The sequence below is a fragment of the Ischnura elegans genome, chromosome 8, assembly GCF_921293095.1.
Source record: "Ischnura elegans chromosome 8, ioIscEleg1.1, whole genome shotgun sequence".
NCBI classification, from domain to species: Eukaryota; Metazoa; Arthropoda; class Insecta; order Odonata; family Coenagrionidae; genus Ischnura; species Ischnura elegans.
Window position 1 is genome coordinate 57,531,441 of NC_060253.1, and position 18,750 is coordinate 57,550,190.

The window sequence follows — 18,750 nt, forward strand, 5'->3', positions numbered from 1 at the left end:
CCGACAAAAACCTTACCAAGCAGATTCTAGGACAGATGAAAGAGGGTACCACGGGAACGGACAGAACTAGAACTCAAATATACGCAAATTATGATATGGCACTTTTAAATCACTAAAATCGATATTTCTCTAGAGGAATTTAACTTTAGATTTACATTAATGTTGATACATTTGCAGCAAGAGAGTGACATTTTTGTGAATGGAATTCAACGTCTAAGCAGGCCATTCATCAGAGCTAACGATGCATATCGCAGGAGCGAAAAGCAATTGATAGTACCATTTAGTACAGTGTTTTTTGAGGTCTCCCAAAATCACACCAAATCATTAGGTACTCACCCACAGACGCAGGCTACCACTCAGACTATGTAATTGAGCTATTTTGGTGGCATACTGTATCTCAGTAGGTTTTATCGAAAACAAAAAAAAACAATATTGACCACGAGACAGCTGAAACAACCCCATTATTTACAGATCGGATTTATAATATGCTAGGTGAGACTTCAATAAGACTTTCAAAACAGTGTTTTGTATGGACTCGTGACAGGAACTATTCATTAGATGCACGTGAATGAAAAAAAACATTAATTTATTTCCAGGAAAATCAATACTTCCCTCGCGGAAAACAAATTATCAAACATAGCCCGTATACAACAAACAAACAGAAGATAGACGGTGTGATAACCTTGATCATATTTCACAAGTAAATTCACTTCTGTAAACCACTTCCACCCACACTTTCTTCATTGTCACCGTTGAAGTCAATTTTATCCAAGTGCACAAACATTTTCGTATTGAATCGATGGCTATGAGATCCATAAAGTTAAGAAACTCATGGTTGAACGCTGGAAACAGGAAATATCAGTTTTTTAAACTTACTTCCCCGGAGTAATTGCCACGGTAATTTGCTGTATTATTTTGTACAGTGTCCCTTTTGTGCTTCCCTGAAAATCCATGACAACGCAACTATTGCATGACGTTTCCCTAACATGTTATCAATTGCACGAAATGTGAATTTTCACTCGTAATTAAAACTCCTCATTTTGAAGATGATAACGCCTCGAACAGTTGACGGTATCTTAAAAACTTCAGGATCTATCACATCCAGAAGAAATGAAAGGATTCATTAAATCCATAACGTTAATCATATTTCCTACATGTTTCACAGCGCACTTTTAAGAGAATCATAACCTTATCGAATAGAAATAAATTGCCAAAGCAGTCCGACATAAAATTATACAATACAGTATTCGTAAAAAAAACAGATCCTCATTCAGAAAAGGAAATTCGAGCGAAAACTCATTTGGCGAAGGTTGCAATCTGTAATCAAGCGCAGGAACATACCATAGAACATCATCAGACGAGGGATAAGAAAGTTAAGTTATGCTGCAATTTACTCCTCCCTTAAGCACATTTCCGCTCGTCAAACATTAAGGAAGTACCCATGAAACACGGAAGTATGATACGGAAATACAAAGTTATGACCCAAAAAAACTTAGATGAAATAACATAAGCTCACCATCTAAACCAAGATTTCACAAATTCAAATCCATCACATAATGTAAAAATGAATTCTCATTTTCTCAAAATACTGACTATGAGACGAAACATAAATATATATTAAGATCACAATTAAATATAAATGACTGATCAGCACCCTCACGTATCCTCTTAACATATCATACATAATGCAATTTCTCGCTCACCTACTAGAGGCTATCACAATCCTAGATTGGGAAGCACAAAAATATCATGATCACCCCAAAATATATAGCAATAATGAAACAAATTGAAATCTGATAAATAAGATGCTTATCGGATAATTAGCTAATCATATTACAGGTTGAACTCGTGTCCCCTTGAAATTCTCCACAATTATTAAAAATCTACTAAGTATGCTGAATTATTTCGGGATTGCAAGTTTCATGACGACGAAAAGCGCTAGGAACATTTTTATCAAGAAAAATTAAATAGGCAGTGGAACGCAACACTCAACCTATGGCTATACCCACAGGGCGATAGAGACTGCGCGATAAAAATAGTCACCAAATTCAGTCTTATAAGATTACAGGCCACAGCCGAACATTTGAAATGTATCCCCATATCTTCCAACGAAGAACTTCCACCCAAAAATGGCCGATTCAGACAGCGGCCAGCTTTGATACCTACGAGTAACACCAAGATACACTCATTCCGAAGAAATAATTTTAGCTTTTCAAGCGGATAGCTTGAATTAGTTTTCGAGAATTAAATCAGGTCACAGTCTCAACATTGAACCACGCTTCATTGAAATACTTACCAAACATCTTCAAGGCTGAGAGAAGACGTTACCTCAGAACTGAGGATACTGGAAACGTATTTCAATGATACTCCTTCAGCAGGCTCCGGCTGAGGTAACATCTTACCACAGCCTTGAGGATGTTGGTGAAATATTCCCGAGGGACGTAGGCTGATATGGAGATTCCGACTCGGTGTAAAGCCGGAGAAAAATCTACTATACACTCATTCCGGCGTACTTGGCGTCACGGATACCAGAGGCGACCCCATTAACTACTCTTTTCCGTCTTCTTTTGCCGTCGCCTACGGCGGAGCCATATTCTGGAGAGACGTGTCGTGCCTCCAAGCTCCAGGAACATTGGAACAGAGTCGCGCCTTCCCGGAAAGCACCTTCCTCACGTGGACGGGTCCAGTCGAAGCCTCCAACCACTTGGTCACGGCCTTTCCTCCGGCTTGACGCTACCAGACGTCATCTTCTGGTGCACCACCCACATGTGGGCGGCCAGGTTGAAGTTGTGGGTGAACCTCCGGCTGCAGATGGGGCACCTGAAGCGCGGCTGCACTCCGCACTCGTACCTCCGATGCCTGACCAACGTGCTGCGACAGGAGTAACCACGACCGCAGTCCGTGCAAACGGCTAAACCTGACGCGTCCGGGGATTGGGGGACCAGGGAGGAGGAGTTGCGGTGCTGCTGCGGAGGGATGGCGGTGCTCGCCGCCGAGGGCCACGAGGATCGCGCGTGGGGGTGGACGGAAAGGTGCGGCGGTTGGAGGCGCGGGCGTTGGGAGTGGTGGTGCGGGAGGGGGCTGCGGGAGGAGGATGGGGGAGAGGCGCCCAGGGGATAGGCGCGAAGGTAGAGTGCGGCCCTCGCGCCCGGCTCAGCTTCCGAGGCCAGCATCCTGCCGCCGGCGACGTCCAACTGAGGCAGCGAGAGGACTGCAAGAGAGCGGCGGAGTGTGAGGCAAAGAGGCGCTCTCTCTTGAGTCTCTGTATCTACACAGCATGTACAAAATATATCAAGTTTCGAGACTGATTGGGAAGCCAAAAGAAACATCAAACAAGAAGGCGAGGTGAGGCGGAACATGCTCTGAATTTTAATGTTTCCCCGAGTGAGAGCAAAAGTGAATACGCAGGTATTTACCATGGGGAAGTCCCTTCATACCGTCTAACATTTCGTTGGGGCATTTTCGGAAATGGTCGTGGAAAAGTATTTAAACGAATCAAAGGCCAATATGGATACCGTGACTTGGTGTAAAACCCGAGACGAATTTACTGAACACTCATTCCGGTGTACTTGGAGTCTGTAGTGTACTAGGCTACTGCACTAAGAAGATTATCCAGCTATAACATTATTATTGTAGCGTAAAACTAGTTTCAACGTCTTCACATTATCTTAAGATACTGTACCGGCGTTGAAACTAGTTGTTCAAACATCAATAAAGAGGACATTAATCAGATAGTTTTCCGTTGGTACACACATGGAGGCTTCCACCACTTAATCGATGTAGGGCCACGATCGCGAATCAGATTTGACGGCTAGTACAATTGTCGCAAAATTTATTCATTGCCAACACCTTATGAATCCTTCTAAATCGAAGAATTCCACGAAATTTAAAAAAATAAAAATTTGAGCAAAACCGGCTCTTATTTCGAACCTCCTTTGAAACCTTTATTACCATAAAAAATTGATGCTATAAGAAATTAGGTCAAAAATGTATTCTGAAAACGCAATAATAAAACATGAGAGATTTTGCAAAAAATACCGCGTGAGAATGTAAGTAGAGAGTGAGGATGACCCAAGCACAAAATTCAAGTTAAGCGTTAGATATTTTCTTAAATTCGATTAAGGAAATATTTGGAAAAAATCTGTTTCGATGGCAATCCAGAAAAGCCTACTTCGGGCTGCTGCAGTCTTTGGAAAAATCAGTCTCAAAACATGTATTTAGTACATACTGAGTAAATAAAATTGACAAAATCAACTGAGCCTAATGATTAGCAAGACTCCTCAGATGGAGGAGGAGTAGAAAGAAGGCTTTGGTGAGGTAGGGATAGACAAAATTCAGACTAACCTCTATTTTTACAATGTAGCTCAGGCAACGAAAACAATTGAGATAAGAGAAAGAAACACAATTAAACCATTGCTTACCCATATTAAACACTACCCAGCGTGCCAAACAGGTTATTCATTCATGAGTTTTTGTTGGATAGGTTTGGTTGGGAAGGCTTGTTCGGGGTTAAAGACAGAACGTATTCATTCACGAGCATGGATGCAGCCGAGATCTGGCACATAAGTGTTCCACATCAGCGATTTATCTAAGTACCTGAAGCAATAGGCTTAAATGCAGGGTTAAGGGAAAACTATTCGAGTACAGAAATTAAAAGCGAAAGAGAGAAGTTCCGGTACTGCACATACTAGACATCTCTACATATTAACTATTCTCAGAGCGTAGCCATAATGTTGCTGAAGTGTCTCAGGTTGAAAGAAAAGATTTAACAAGGAAAGAAGAATTTCAAAGGTTTGATGTCATTGACGACCGCATTTGCCAAACATATTCCTAATTACAGAAAATAAATTTCAGTAAAGCCACAATGAAAGTGAGTGGTAATGATATCGCAAAGAATATCTTAGATGGCAAAGAAATTCCAATTATGAACTGAGATTGATTTTGCCTTGACCCTAAAGAGACAGTGGCAAGAACCACAGGTAAAAAAATCGAAAGAATTTTCTTAGACTTAGAAGATAGATAAATATAGTACGTTAGTGACCCTGCCACAATAGCACTGACAACGCACTACCGTATCGAGCAGGAGGAAACGATTAAGGAAGAATAATTTTTGATGGAGGAGAAGACTAAGAGAAAATTGAATGTGCGGAAGGACGTCCAAGGGCATTCCTTTCTTCTTATAAAGCAACAAACGCTCTATAAAATTCAGTAGCAATGGGCAAAAGACGCAACCGGTTGAACAGATTCTCCACCTGCAGCTACTACAAGCGTAAAATAAAGTAACGAACGAAGAGCCTACGGATCTGGAAAATTTGGCAATGGGTAACATTCAAGTGTAATAGTTAAGTGACGCTATGAAAAATAAATCTATTCCTTTCGATCCACTACCTTAAAGAGACTGCATCCACAGTCAGTCACCATTTTCAACCAACTCCTCGGGTACTTTCTGGCAATTTCCTTACAAACATTCCACAATGCCTTCAATATCTAGATTACATTCCGTACAGTACCTCTGAAACACGAAATAATTAGCTCCTTAGAACGGACCAGACTTAACTCCCAGTTCCAGCACGAAATAACAACAGGGGTATCAATGATGGTATACACACTCAGCAAGCGGTTATAATAATTTAAATAATAGATACCCTAAAGGTCTAGTTACACGGTACATTAACACGTACAAGTTAATGGGCGAGTGCATGAAATATTTTGGTAGACCGGAACGGAACATACACGAATGCATGAACTAAATTAGAATAGGCTCTATTTTCTGTTCATGTGTTCGCACAAGTTGGGTGGTTACACGGTGCATATTCGTGTTCATTCACGCGTTCATACATTTAGACAGTAACTCGTACGTGTAAAAGTATCGCATAACCAGGCCTTAAAGGCTATGTACGGAAAAAACGAATGTGGCCGAGCACTAGATGAATTTCTTTAGATCGTCACAGTCACCCAACTCAAACATCACGGAAATGGGCTCATCCTCGCTACTATTTCTTTCCCTCATCGTATAATATATGTGAAAGCACGACGGAGTTTTCATCCCAGAAGTCGTGGGAGACGTAGTCGAGGGTATATGGGGCACGTTGCATGGATCCCTCCCAGCAGAAAAGAGGAGACCCTAACCGAGATGAAACCCGTCCACGATGGCTGGAACGGCCCCAGCCGCCTCCCCCAATTCATGCAGGATCATGCGGGAAGATGGAGAAGGATGGGCGCTATTCGCAAGAGAGAGAGGAAGGCCATCCTCTCCTAGGACGACGGATCGATACTACCCGGAAACTACGTAACGGAAAAGGAGGTGGAAGTTTCTACCCCAGACCTATTCGGGAAAATGATGATCAATCGCCTATTTCGGGGCGGGAAGAAGGTTCAACGGAGTACGTTCCGAGGGCGCATATATACGGCATTCCCTCCTACCGACGTCTTTTCCCCCTTTCATCCCCATCCTTTTATCAAACACGAAGATTTATTCCTAGACGAACTGGAAGTAAAAGGCTCCTCGGTCCCAAGGAAACTTCCGAAAGCACAAAAACAACATGGCGCCGCTTTATTAGATTGAAGGGTACAGAATACGGGGAATACTGCCTAAGGTTAACCATGAAAGATCAGGGTTTTCCGACAAAGAGGACTCATTTCAGGATATCCACCAAGTTTCACGGTTGATTGGCTGATTAGTATCGACCTTTTCAAGGCTTAATACTACCTCATTTTCGATAAATTAATCCAGTGGACGTATTCAAGAGACTGGTCTATACCGTCGCGTCTTTACACTCGTGTCAATATAACCCTAGGACAAAAGCAAAGATTTTATCGCAAGCGTACGAGAATACAATATCGAATTCTCAGAAAAAATTGGCAGCCCTAATAGGAGATATGCAAAATGAGTGTTGTAATAGCATTATCGACAAGCTCACGAACGTCGGCCATGAATACGGAACCAATGATATTCCTGGAATATTACACCTGCAGTCGAGGCGTCAAAACACCTTTTTTTTAAAGATGTCATCATGAAAGTATAAATTCGAAACAACCCGAATGAATGGTGGCTCTATCAAACGAGAAAAATAAGAGCTGCTACAAACCATGTTATGCTCTTATATACCCACATTGTTTCAACACCTAGCATGCCAAATACCAAGGCTGCAACTAATGCGGACCCGCTATAACGGACACTAATGTATGAAATTCTAAAAACCAATCAGCAAAACGGAACTTTTTATTCACTGGTTGGGTCACTGGCGGCGTAACATCAGGGATTACGAAAATTTTTAAAATAATTTCATCACACCCGGTAAATTAATAAACAACAATACCTAGAAGTACAACTCTTAATAGGATTTCAAGATTGATAAAAAATCTTGATATCACCAAGCAAAGGAAATTAACTATTATAGTCAGAGAATAGATAAATCAAAGAATTAAACAGCAAGGGAGAATGACGAGAAATTTTCCAACTAAATGGTAGCATTTAAAGCATTAGAAGTGGTAACTCAAGCAAAATTACACTTCAATTAATTCAAAACGGATCGTAACAACATCATAGGTTATTGAAAGAAAAAACATGTTTAGTTTATACAAACATTTGTATTTCAATAACTTCACATTTTTATAAACAAAATAGTAACAACTTTCGAACAGTTTCGATAAGATATAGAGACAGAACAATGTGATCTATATAGTGAAGATATAAAAAAACATACACACATTCAACAAGTAAGCGACAACAAAGTGTAGTGTACAAACTCATACATGCAACAATTTTCTTTTATATATCCATGAGTAAGTTCATCAACGAAAAAACCGCTTGTGTCCAATAAATCAATGACTGATGATAAGTTTTAATTCCAATCGTGTATTTTATTTTGGGCAGAATAGTAAGTAAGTTGCGAAAAACATTTTTTTCAAGAGATTGTTATCGCATGCTTTTCGATGCACGATTCTCTTGAAATTGGACAGAAAAATCTAAACTAACCCGTAAAAAGAAAGACCGATTTCGTAACATGGTGACCGCACAGAGAATTGAAGGATAAGAAATCATCACGCGACCCCGAGAAGAAGCATACTTCCCAAATCCGTACGGCGCGAAATACCGTTCAGATATTAAGTATGCCTTTTTCCGATAGCATGAATCGACAGAAGAACTAAACGCCTTCGAATGGCTAGTACCATCCATTAGTAACTGTTTCTCTCAGAAGTTCTATGTAATAATTGCTCCAACAACTCAAGGGGACGGCCAGTCCTCAAAGGAAAACTACAAAGTGAAACACTTTCATTCAAATCGTAATTGGAGAAGAATGAATCCTCAAAACTTGAAACAGATATACTGCTCAAGTCGCACGAACGGTCATGCCGGCGGCGATAGTGAAAACATTGCGGAGCCAATGTCTCGCCAGCCACTCTATTAAGTCGCCTCCGAAAAACAAGTGGACTCAAACAAAACGAGAAAAAAAAAACAAAATAGACGAAAGGAAAGCTCCTGGGATATGGCCGAGGGACAGAGGTGCCGACAACACTCACAGCCACCGAAAAAAATGCGAAGACAAAAACAAAATGATCAAAACATCGGCGACTTGACCACAAAACTCGATGAGAAAATAAAAACTCAAGTTCGAAGGCACAGTGCAAACATACCCGCGAAAAGTGTAAATGGGGAAAACGATTCCTATCTCACTTCCTCCATGCCTTCATTTGATTTTCACTCCATCTCACACACACACACAGACCATTTAACCTCAATTGTGGAAATAAAACTTGCCCTGATCTCGCAAGGTAACCAAGTAAAAAAAAATAGAGTTAAAAAATTCCGTCTCCTTAGCCACTTCAGGTTATGAGATTAGACTAGTAATTCTTTTACACAGATATATATCACGCAACACAAATAACAAAAGTATTAAGCACAGAATAAGGGTTGTTTTGGTAGTGAACAGGAAGCATTCTCGAGAATCTCATCTGGAATCATCTATTTCATACCTATTTTCAAACGCAAATAAATATCGCTAACAATTAAATATACCCTTACTCAGTGCAGACAATATATTCGGTTAGATGAGATAGTGTCATATTATGTGAAGTACAAGGCATTCCACTAAATTATCAATACATTTTTCGTTTAGAAATATAATTATTATTTTTTTGCGTGGAAAATAACTTAGTTCAAATGATTCCTCACAGTGCTTAACTAGCCCACAAACTGCCCCATTACTTATCCCGTCCTTACACCCAGGTAGTGTCACGCCTTTATCGTGCGCGCTGATTTAGACACATTGATGCACAGCCCGCTGTTGACATAAAACGAGATTTTGGCAAACATTTATTTCTTTATTTTTATAAATACCTTTCAATTCTTCAAAGGATTAATCCTCCTTCTAATGCCAATTCAATAAATCCAATAGAACTTACGTCTGATAAAAACTAAACTTCATAGGCACATCACCGCTCTATTTGAGCGATTAGCAAATGAATATCGCAATTGAAGTAGTTGAAAAATAGGACTAGAGCCTGCTCAAATTGGTGGACTCACACAATATGACTACTTCTTATTATTATATTTTAAAACTCATTGTTGTCTATAGAGTTCATTTGAAATGAATTCTCAGCATTTCAACTCAAATTGAGTTGGCGCAATGAATAGTATTGCAGTTCCTTACCTCAGTATATTTTTCAAAAAAAAAAGGAGAAAAGTACGCATGAAATCGGGTTAACTAAATATCATCATTCAACTGATAATTGAATTGTTTAACAGCTTCCAAAATCACAATAACTCACTTTTTTAACATGATAATGTATATACTAGATGATAGATAGCGATTTCTTAAATGAAAACTCAAAACATCGATTCCATAATTTTTATTCAACTCCCACTCCAACTTCCCCATCACGCCCTCGAATTAGCTAATACCACGATTGAATTTTCCAAAACATAAGTACTTCAACTTAACCTTTTAACCTCAACGGATGCCATTCACGATGGCAACGCGTTTATTTTGTCTAAAATGACAAACACGAAAAATAGTTGTTTTGCATCGCGCAGTCGCGGACCCACCACCACCCTAAGGGCCGCCACGAGATGGAGAGTCCGTTGGGGAAGGAAGAGTGGCGAGATAAACACCGCGTACGTTTCATCTCCGGGACCCTCCACACACTTCCTCCTTCGCGCGACGCCCCTTGCACTCACACACCGAAATAAAAAGACGCTTCTCCCCTAACCTACCTGCACACACAAACCCTTAACCTCCCCCAGACCAACTGAGAACGTCCCCTCCCCTTCCCGACACGCCGCACGACACAAAAACTACCGTCTACGCGTCGAGAGAGACACTCCACCTCCTCCTCATCCACTCAAGTATCATCTTTGTTGCTATCAAAGGGGCCCCTCCCTTCTTTACACCTGAAAACACCCCTCTCTCGGGCAGGTTCAGGACGAGACGCGAAAAAAGGGAGTGTGAGCGGGAGTTCGTGGCTGTAAGAGATGAGGGAGACGTTTTCGAGTAGGCTTCCAGGAGCGGATAGGGAGGAAGGGCTGAAAGGGGGCTTCGCGGAGAAACTTGTGGAACGAGCAAGGAAGGAAGTAGGGTGCCGGCGAAGACAGATATTAGCCTCTCATCACGATTTCACTGGTTCAGCATCGAATTGCGTTCATGCTAGGAGAGATGTGTCAACCTGTGTGAGTCTGATGTGCTGGATGTAATCTATGCGTTACATCCAGCCTTTCAACGGAGTCGTTCATACATAAATTGTCAAACCACACAAAATACAATTTTTCTACCGCAGATATACCAATCTAGGTACTCGAAAGGGAATCCAACGATAGCGGGTAACCTGCGTCGTCTAGATGGATTTTTAAACATAAATGACACGGTAGGTCCGAAGATTTTCGAGGCGAACACCCGAACACAACGAACGCGGTGAAAACCCGAATGGAATGGAAAGATCATAAATGACACGGTACTTGTAATTCTCCAACTGAATGAATACCTCGCAACTGAAGCAGCTGCGTAAAATCAAGAAATTACGCCCAATGCTGGGAGAGATGTGCCAATCTATATTAAATCAAACTTTTCCTAGGAGTCGCTCACTCAAAAATGGTCAGAGCACACAAAATAAAAGTTTTCGTCTGACGAGGGATATCAACCTTAGCACTCGAAGGACAATCCAAAGGTCGTGGGTTAACAGTTCCGCCTTGATATATATTTAAACTGCCCAAAGGCACCCTTTGCACAATCCCAGTCCCACGTTTCTGCAGTTCCCAGTAAGAAATGCAACATGTATAAGTGGATGCATCATACTACTCACTCCATGGCGCTTTAGCTTCAACTTCAGACGCAACCTTTTTATATTTCTTTTCCAAGTCTCCCGGAGACGACTGTACCAGCTAAATTCATGTGTTTGGACGATGAACGGTAAATATCCTACTGAATAAATATCACACAACAGACGCAAGCTGAATTAAATCAAGAAATTGCCATTGCACAGCCAAAAACATTATGGATTGATAAGCCACGAATCCAGTAACCAAAAATATCCCACAATCACGAAGAGTCACGAGAGATCGATTTCGCATTACGCTTTTTCAGGCAGGTACATCGAAGTCGTCCTCGCATCGCGACATCGTGGTGCGGGATCAACAAAACGGTGGGAGGGAAAGGGGGAGGGGGGCAGGAGACAAAAGAGCATCGCGAGCCGCCGAAAGGCATTGGGGTAGGTAGGGTAAGGGGAAGGAGAGGGCCACTTGGCGAGGAGCTGCGTGGAAAGGGGAGGGGGAGAAAATCTGCGTGGGAGAGAGAGAGAGAGGAGGATGAAGTGGGAGGACTTGAAGAAGAGAAAAAAGATAAAAGAAAGAGGTGGGAAACACTCGGGGACGAAAAAAAAGGAAAAAAAAAATTCCGGTTCGTGAGGGGGGAAAGAGAGGCTTAATCGTGGAGGGATTGCGACTGCATGATTCCTGAAGGACGAAAGAGGATATGGAGGACGAGGAGAAAAGAAGGAGAAAAGGGAAAATATTAAACATCAAAGGAGGAGAGACAAATGTGAACCTAGTAACATTTCCAAAAGCAGAGCTCTAAAAATAAAATAAGAAATATTAAAAAACACGCTTTTTCCAACAATGGTAGAAAACGCTCAAAAATTAAAAAAAAAACAATAGGCTTTTCTCATTCGGAGAATAAGACGTGAAGGCTGATTAGGTGAATTAGAAATGAGTGTATAAGAGCCTGATTGGTGAGTAAGGATTGGTATGCAATATTCTTGTAGGACGAATGGGAGGATGAGGAGAACGAGAGCGACTAATTTGGAAGAAGTTTTTGAGGAAAATTAATAAAAAGATCAAAATAACATTTTTTAAATTTGATTTTTAACCCACTTCCAATAGTCGGATTGATTGGAAATTTTGCACACTTGCTTGCTTCCGATGACAATACAATCTCCACTAATAATACGTTTAAATGTTTATTCCATTGTGATGTAATTAATTAACTAAATTTCCACATGGATAAATAGTTATAAATTTATCCATAAATGCTGTTCATGATAATATTTTGGCACAACTCTCTTAAACAGTCCTTCACTGAATACATGTTTCACGTCTGAAAAGTTGAAAATAAAAATTAAAAAAAAAGGATTAAAAAACAATTTTTCCAACAACGGCATCAAATACACTAAAAAGTCAAATGATACGCATACACACGCAGCATGTAATATGAAGAAAAAACGATTTTTCCAGAAGAAAGGGGCAGATTCTTACTGGACAGGTGCAGAAAATGCAATCTTTGAAATGACGCGGTTATAAACGAAATTTAAGATTAAAAATATACGTGGGGAAATCAAAAAAACTGAACCTCTAGAGAGACGGTAATTTAGGGATACTGGGATAGGAAGAGGACTGCAGGAGGAAGAGCGACCACGGTTGAGCGATGAAAACACCCTTCATTCAGATATTTCTCCGCATTTTCCAACGTCGACAAAGAAAGGAGGAATGGGAGGACGTGAGAAGACGAGACGCGATCGCTAAGCTGGCTGACACACGTGAACGACACAAAGGGATGCGAACACGGGGAAGGAGAGGACGTTCAATTTTTGAGGATGCCTTCCTTCTTCCTCGGCAACAAACAGCGAACCAACACCGTGGAGAATAATCGAAAATACTAATTAGCGAGTTACTGGTAAAGATTACAATTTAGGAGGTGAGAATCCAAGTGGTACAAGCGATTTCGTTTCTTAACATAGTTTGGTACAGAAATTGATAGAAGAAATGTACAAAAACTTGCGGCCAAGGGATGCAACTGTTCTATGCTGACATTGGGCGGAAAATCAAATTCACTTCTAAATATCTAGTTGAAATCGCTTGTTTTCTTTACCTAATTTCTGTATCTAACTCTACTTAGACAAAAACATCACTTGTACTCCTTTGGCTTTTCACCCCCTTAATTGAAAGTGATATCTAATTCCTATTGTAAAATTTACAAAATCATAACTAATACTTGTAATTCACCCGTTTTATTAAGTTATCGTAACTTTCCTCTACTACTGTGACAAAAATCTTACACCAAAATACGTCTGCGTTCGAGTATTTTAAACTTCCTGTGGCCTCTCTAAAAATGAAGGGTTGACGCTGTAGCTTAAAAATCAGTACGGCAGAGATTCTGTTGCCTTCGACTACATCAGGAAATTTTCATTGAGTTTAAAGAAAGAAATAACTGTAACTTTAATTATAACAGTAACTAATTCCTTTTTGAGATCGTAATCGGTTCTCGAGAGTGATTACAATGTATAAAAATTAACTTCAATTAAGCCTTAATTAAATAAACCTCTTAGGACATTTTTAATAAGTCTTTGAAAAGTAACGATAACTAAGATTGTCATCGCAACTTGTTCCTCTTCAGAATATAAATTGGTCCACATAACTGATTGCGAATTTTACGAAGTCACTGTAACTTATCCCGGTTGTTCTATCTTGGTGCTTTACCTATGGCTGAGCACACGGGAGTATGGAGCGAAAGGGAGGTGAAAAGGATCGTGGGAAAGAAGCAGGAAGGGAATCCACAGCGGAAGCGAAAAGGGAGCAGGGGGAAACACCCCCTTGCAAGGGCTTTTTAGGGAAACCTCTGCGAGTAGGGTGTGTGGCGGAAGACTTTTTTTCTCGTTTTTATAAGGGTCAGGGTACCTTAAAGAGGAAATCGAGATAGAGGAGAGACGACTGAGACTTTGGGGCAAAAACCCACATCTCAACGTAAATAAAAAATCCTGAAGGACAGCGACGGAATTACGTTCCATTGGCAATGCCACATATGCAGCTCAACTTTAGGTATGAAAACCATAATCCTAACTTATAAGTGCCGAAGCCCATTTGATAATTCATTCTTTTTAAACTGTGACTTGCATTGACAATATACTTTGACTTACATAGTGCACCTTTCAAGACAGGAAAATTAGGGTTTTACAATTATGATCGGAGATCATCTGATGTGAAATGTAAGAATTTAACTGAGGAATATTCTCAGAAAAATCTAAAAATTCAAATACTGTTTCCACGAAAACGAAAGTTTTAAACCTATTTTAAGACATTCAAAAATCAGGAACTCATTCGCTCTGACAGGCAACAGAATCCACAACTAGATATTTCTCAACGGTGAAATAGCCACTTATTGAAGATTAGAAGATTTAGCCATTGCACGGGGTGGATCAGCTGACCACAGTTTACCGTAGACTTGATTACGTATTATGACTTCAAAATGCAGTAATTTGAAACAAATAGCATTATTCCTATTCAGATTTTTTCATATTTACTTCGAAAAAACTAGCTAGAAAGTGATTGAGAGTTCCTGCTGTTACTCAAGGCATTTTCGAGGACAATAATTTCGTGCATGCTGAAAACGTGACGACGTAATCCGCGTGATTCATGACACGAATAATCAACATATTGTAACTTGTGTTGATGGGTAACGATGAATACTTTCCATTTACGTTTTGATGGAAAACGAAAGAAATCAGAAATGAAAAGAGAGGAAGATTTAGCCAGTGCACGGGGTTGATCAGCTGACCACAGTTTACCGTACGACCGTGCCTCGACCCGTACCTCCATCCGAGAGGAGGCTCACCTGTTGGCTACTCCCCCCCCCCGATTCCCCCACCGCTCCGAGTTCCATCCGAAAAAAGGAGTCAGACGAGTTTTTAAAGAGCGATGGAGAGAAAGAGATTGGCGAATGGGACAAGGACGGGGTCGTGATGGACACGAAGGAGGCCTTACATCGATGCAAATGAAGGAATAAAGACCGCGAAAATGGAGAAACTTATGAGAATATATGATGTGCGATTTTGCAAAACTAAACGAAATATGCATCACCCGGGTTCGCCAAATTTTTGGATAAAATTATGCGATTGATTAAAAAAAAATCGATGATTAAAGAGAATGTGGGATCGACAACTTCGTTAAATTGGAAACAATGATGCTACTAATAAAAAATCACTCCGTCCCTTTCCAAGAGACTTTCTTACTTAACCGAAATACCCCATTGTACACTTCATTACGCAAATCTTCACAAAAGCAATACTTTAATACAGTACGGCCACATAATGTTTTCTACATAAAAGGCGTTGATGTAATATTGTCACAATACCGCAAAATAAGAACTTTTCGGAAAATTTGTATGAAATTAAGCCATTTCTTGCCATCAAAATTATACATCGAATTCATTACCATTGTAAAGTATTTTTGGCTTTTTTGGAAGGTAATCTAAATTTTGATGTTTCCCATCAATGACTAAACGCCTCTCCCCCAGAGTAGAGTTAAAACTAAGCCCTGGCGTAATCCCAGGATATCAACCCTAAATAAGGACAAGGAACCATCCCACAAATCCCTTCCCAGCAATTAAGAGGACTAGAAACTCCTCGCGGTCAGGTCAACCTCACTACAGCTTGCTGCACATAATTTGCGACATTTGCCCCGAGAATGTCCTCGCGAAGAATTCCCAGCAAGATGATCACGCCGAGAGGGTCTAAGGATAGTAAGGAAACTGCGAGTCTGAGAAAGGGAAGCAAAACGTGAGGTGGAGGAAGAGAGGCCCAGAAGTGTGTCTCTCACGGGTTTACTGAGAAGGGGTGCGAGGATTTCAGGGGAGAAGGAAGGAAACCTTCCATTCTTCCCTGCTCCAAAAGGGGCAGGCAGGGTACGAGGAAAGGAAGGGTGGGTGGCAGGGAGTGTGGGTGAGGAGGAAGTAAGCCCCTCGTACCACCTTCCCCTCTTCCCGCCAGCCCCTCCAGACCCACGCAGTCAGCCAGCCAGCCATCCTCCCGACAGACCCCCAAGACTTCACCCCGATAGACCTCGAAATGCCGTGGGGTAGGTCTTTACCGCATTCCCCTTACCGCCTCCCCACCCACCCGTCTCGAGGGAGGCATATACGAGTGTTCGTTCGGGTGGAGCCACGAAGGAAGAAGGAACACGCCGCTGAAGAGCAAAAGAAGGGGTGTGGGGGAAAGGTTTGGTGTTCAGCTGAGTGAGGGGAAGGCGGGAGAGGATGGAGAACATCGAGGCTGGGATGTGTTGAGTCGGATGGAGACGGAACAGGGGGTTTGACGAGGTGCGGTAAAGTAGCAGGGAAGGAAAAATAAGGTCATAATGGGGAAAACATTTATAATCAAGCATGATCCGATTATGTTTGCCGATCGATCCGGTGCATTTACGCTGCTGATCGCTTTGAAAACTGGCTTCACACATGCCAGACTTTAGGGTTCTTTCCCAGTATTTGGGTATTTATATTGTTAAGTCAATCAGGGATAATCCGATGATTTTTGTCGATTAATCTGAAGAAGAATAACATGAATTCACGCTGCTGATTGCATCGAATTGAAATATTGCGCAGACGATGCAAAGAGTTCGGTTAAAATGTACACTTCCGCGATTTGGTGTTACATATTCCAGTATTTGGGTTATTTTGCTGTGAAGTCACTTCAGCCGGTAGACGGAAACTATAATGTTACCGAAAAATAAAGTCACCACTCTTGAAAAAACGACGCGGGAGTGGACCCGAGAGCATTGCTTGCACTGAGAGAGGTTTACTTTTACGAAGCGTGGCAAAATCACAAAAGAAATGCAAACTAAATATAAATGCAATCATGACCCGTGCACCAGAAGAATGAGACAACAAGCTATTGAAAGATTCTGTTGCGACATAACACCAGCAGAACGTATCTCATTCCGCCGAGGAATCGCGAGAGGAAGTTGAATTCCACGCCTTCCCCAGGATTTCTTCCCTGAGAGCGTGGTGCTGGTGGTATTGGGGACAAATAGGGGGGACTCGAGAGGTTTGGAGAACGATATAGTGGAAGGCGGGGGTTATGTGTTGCGTCGGCTAAGGAGACGAGACTGGGGTTCTCGAGTGAGCAGAAGAGACGCAAAAAAAGGAAAAATAAAAACAATATTAAAGAGTGAAAAATCGAGCTGAAAACCACACACACACACACACAACCTACGCAGGGAAACAATGAAGAAGGGGAAGCAACAGACTGAACAAGAAAATGAACGAGGGTCAGTAGGACGTCGAGACGTCAAGGGGGATGTCTTCACCCTTTCAGCCTCTCACCCCTATACTCACACACACATAAACCTCTTGGGAAAAAAACTCCACCATTCTTTTTTCTCTCCTTTTCAGGAAAAACTTCTCGTACCCATTTTTTTTTCTCTCCTTCCACAAGGAAACGAGGGATGGCGGGTAATGCACTCCTTTTTTTCATCCTTAATCTCGTGTCACCCTTAATTAGCATTCAGCAAAGGTGCCTATCTGCGGAGATCGCCTGGAGGCTGCCCAAGTTTTCCCCCAGCAAGCAAACCAACCCTCACTTTCTCTCCCCGTACAGCAGGGTGAGAAGAGATATGATTGCGAAGAAAATCATTTATTTTTCACCTGGTCCGGGTCCCTGAGCATCAAACAACACTTGTCCCCTTTCAACCACGATAAAAATTTCAACATTCCTCACACATGCTTAAAAATACACACGAATACTAATATTTTCCTCTCTCAACAACACGGGAGAAGATTAATCGATGGCTATAAAGTCGACGTTGACTGAATCAAGTACATCTCGACATGTACTGCGAACCTTCAGGTCAACATAAAACCCGAGACCTTCGTCATCTGAGTGTTATGTCATGAGGGAACCATTAATCTGGCAGCATTGAAGCTTCTGTATTTCCACATCACTAAATTCCACGCTTCGATTTAAATATAGGAAACTCTGTCACATCACGATCGACCCCCCGGCCCGCGAGGCTATTCGCCGTTCTCGACGGAGTCAAGTTCATCTCGACCTGTCTCGCTAACCGCTAGGTCAATATATAGCATGGGACCTTTTCTTTCAGAGCTCCATGTCATGTGGAGACCATGAGTCCGGAAGCTCCTAAGCCTCTGTCCCTCCATATCACTACATTTCGGCTAAATCCTAGGAATCTTTATCGTGTCCCGTTCAAACTCCACCCCGACCCGCGTGGTTCTTCTCGAAGTGCGCCATCATCTTGTAATAGTAGGCGAACCGCTTGCTGCAAACCTGGCATTGGAACATTGGCACGATCCCGCACTCGTACCTAAGGTGCCGGATCAAGGACTTTTGGCACGAGTACTTCCGGTGGCACTTGTGGCACGAAGGGGGGAGATCCAGTGGCGGGGGCGGAGGAGGCAGGAGGGGTGGCGGCGGCGGCACCATCTGCGAGCACCTGGGGGCCACGTAACCCAGGGTCTCCAAGGGGTCGACGAC

At 41.8% G+C, this 18,750-nt stretch overlaps 1 protein-coding gene across 1 annotated transcript in view; it reads right to left on the minus strand.

The window, feature by feature from the left end:
• Nucleotides 1-571: 571 nt before the first annotated feature.
• Nucleotides 572-18,750, minus strand: part of LOC124163422 (zinc finger protein 787-like) — an 82,324-nt gene continuing 64,145 nt past the window's right edge. Inside the window, exon 2 of the mRNA XM_046540330.1 lies at nt 572-3,211. Within this exon, the coding sequence (XP_046396286.1) occupies nt 2,709-3,211 (503 nt within the window). The 3' untranslated portion in view covers nt 572-2,708. The remainder of the gene's footprint in view (nt 3,212-18,750) is intronic.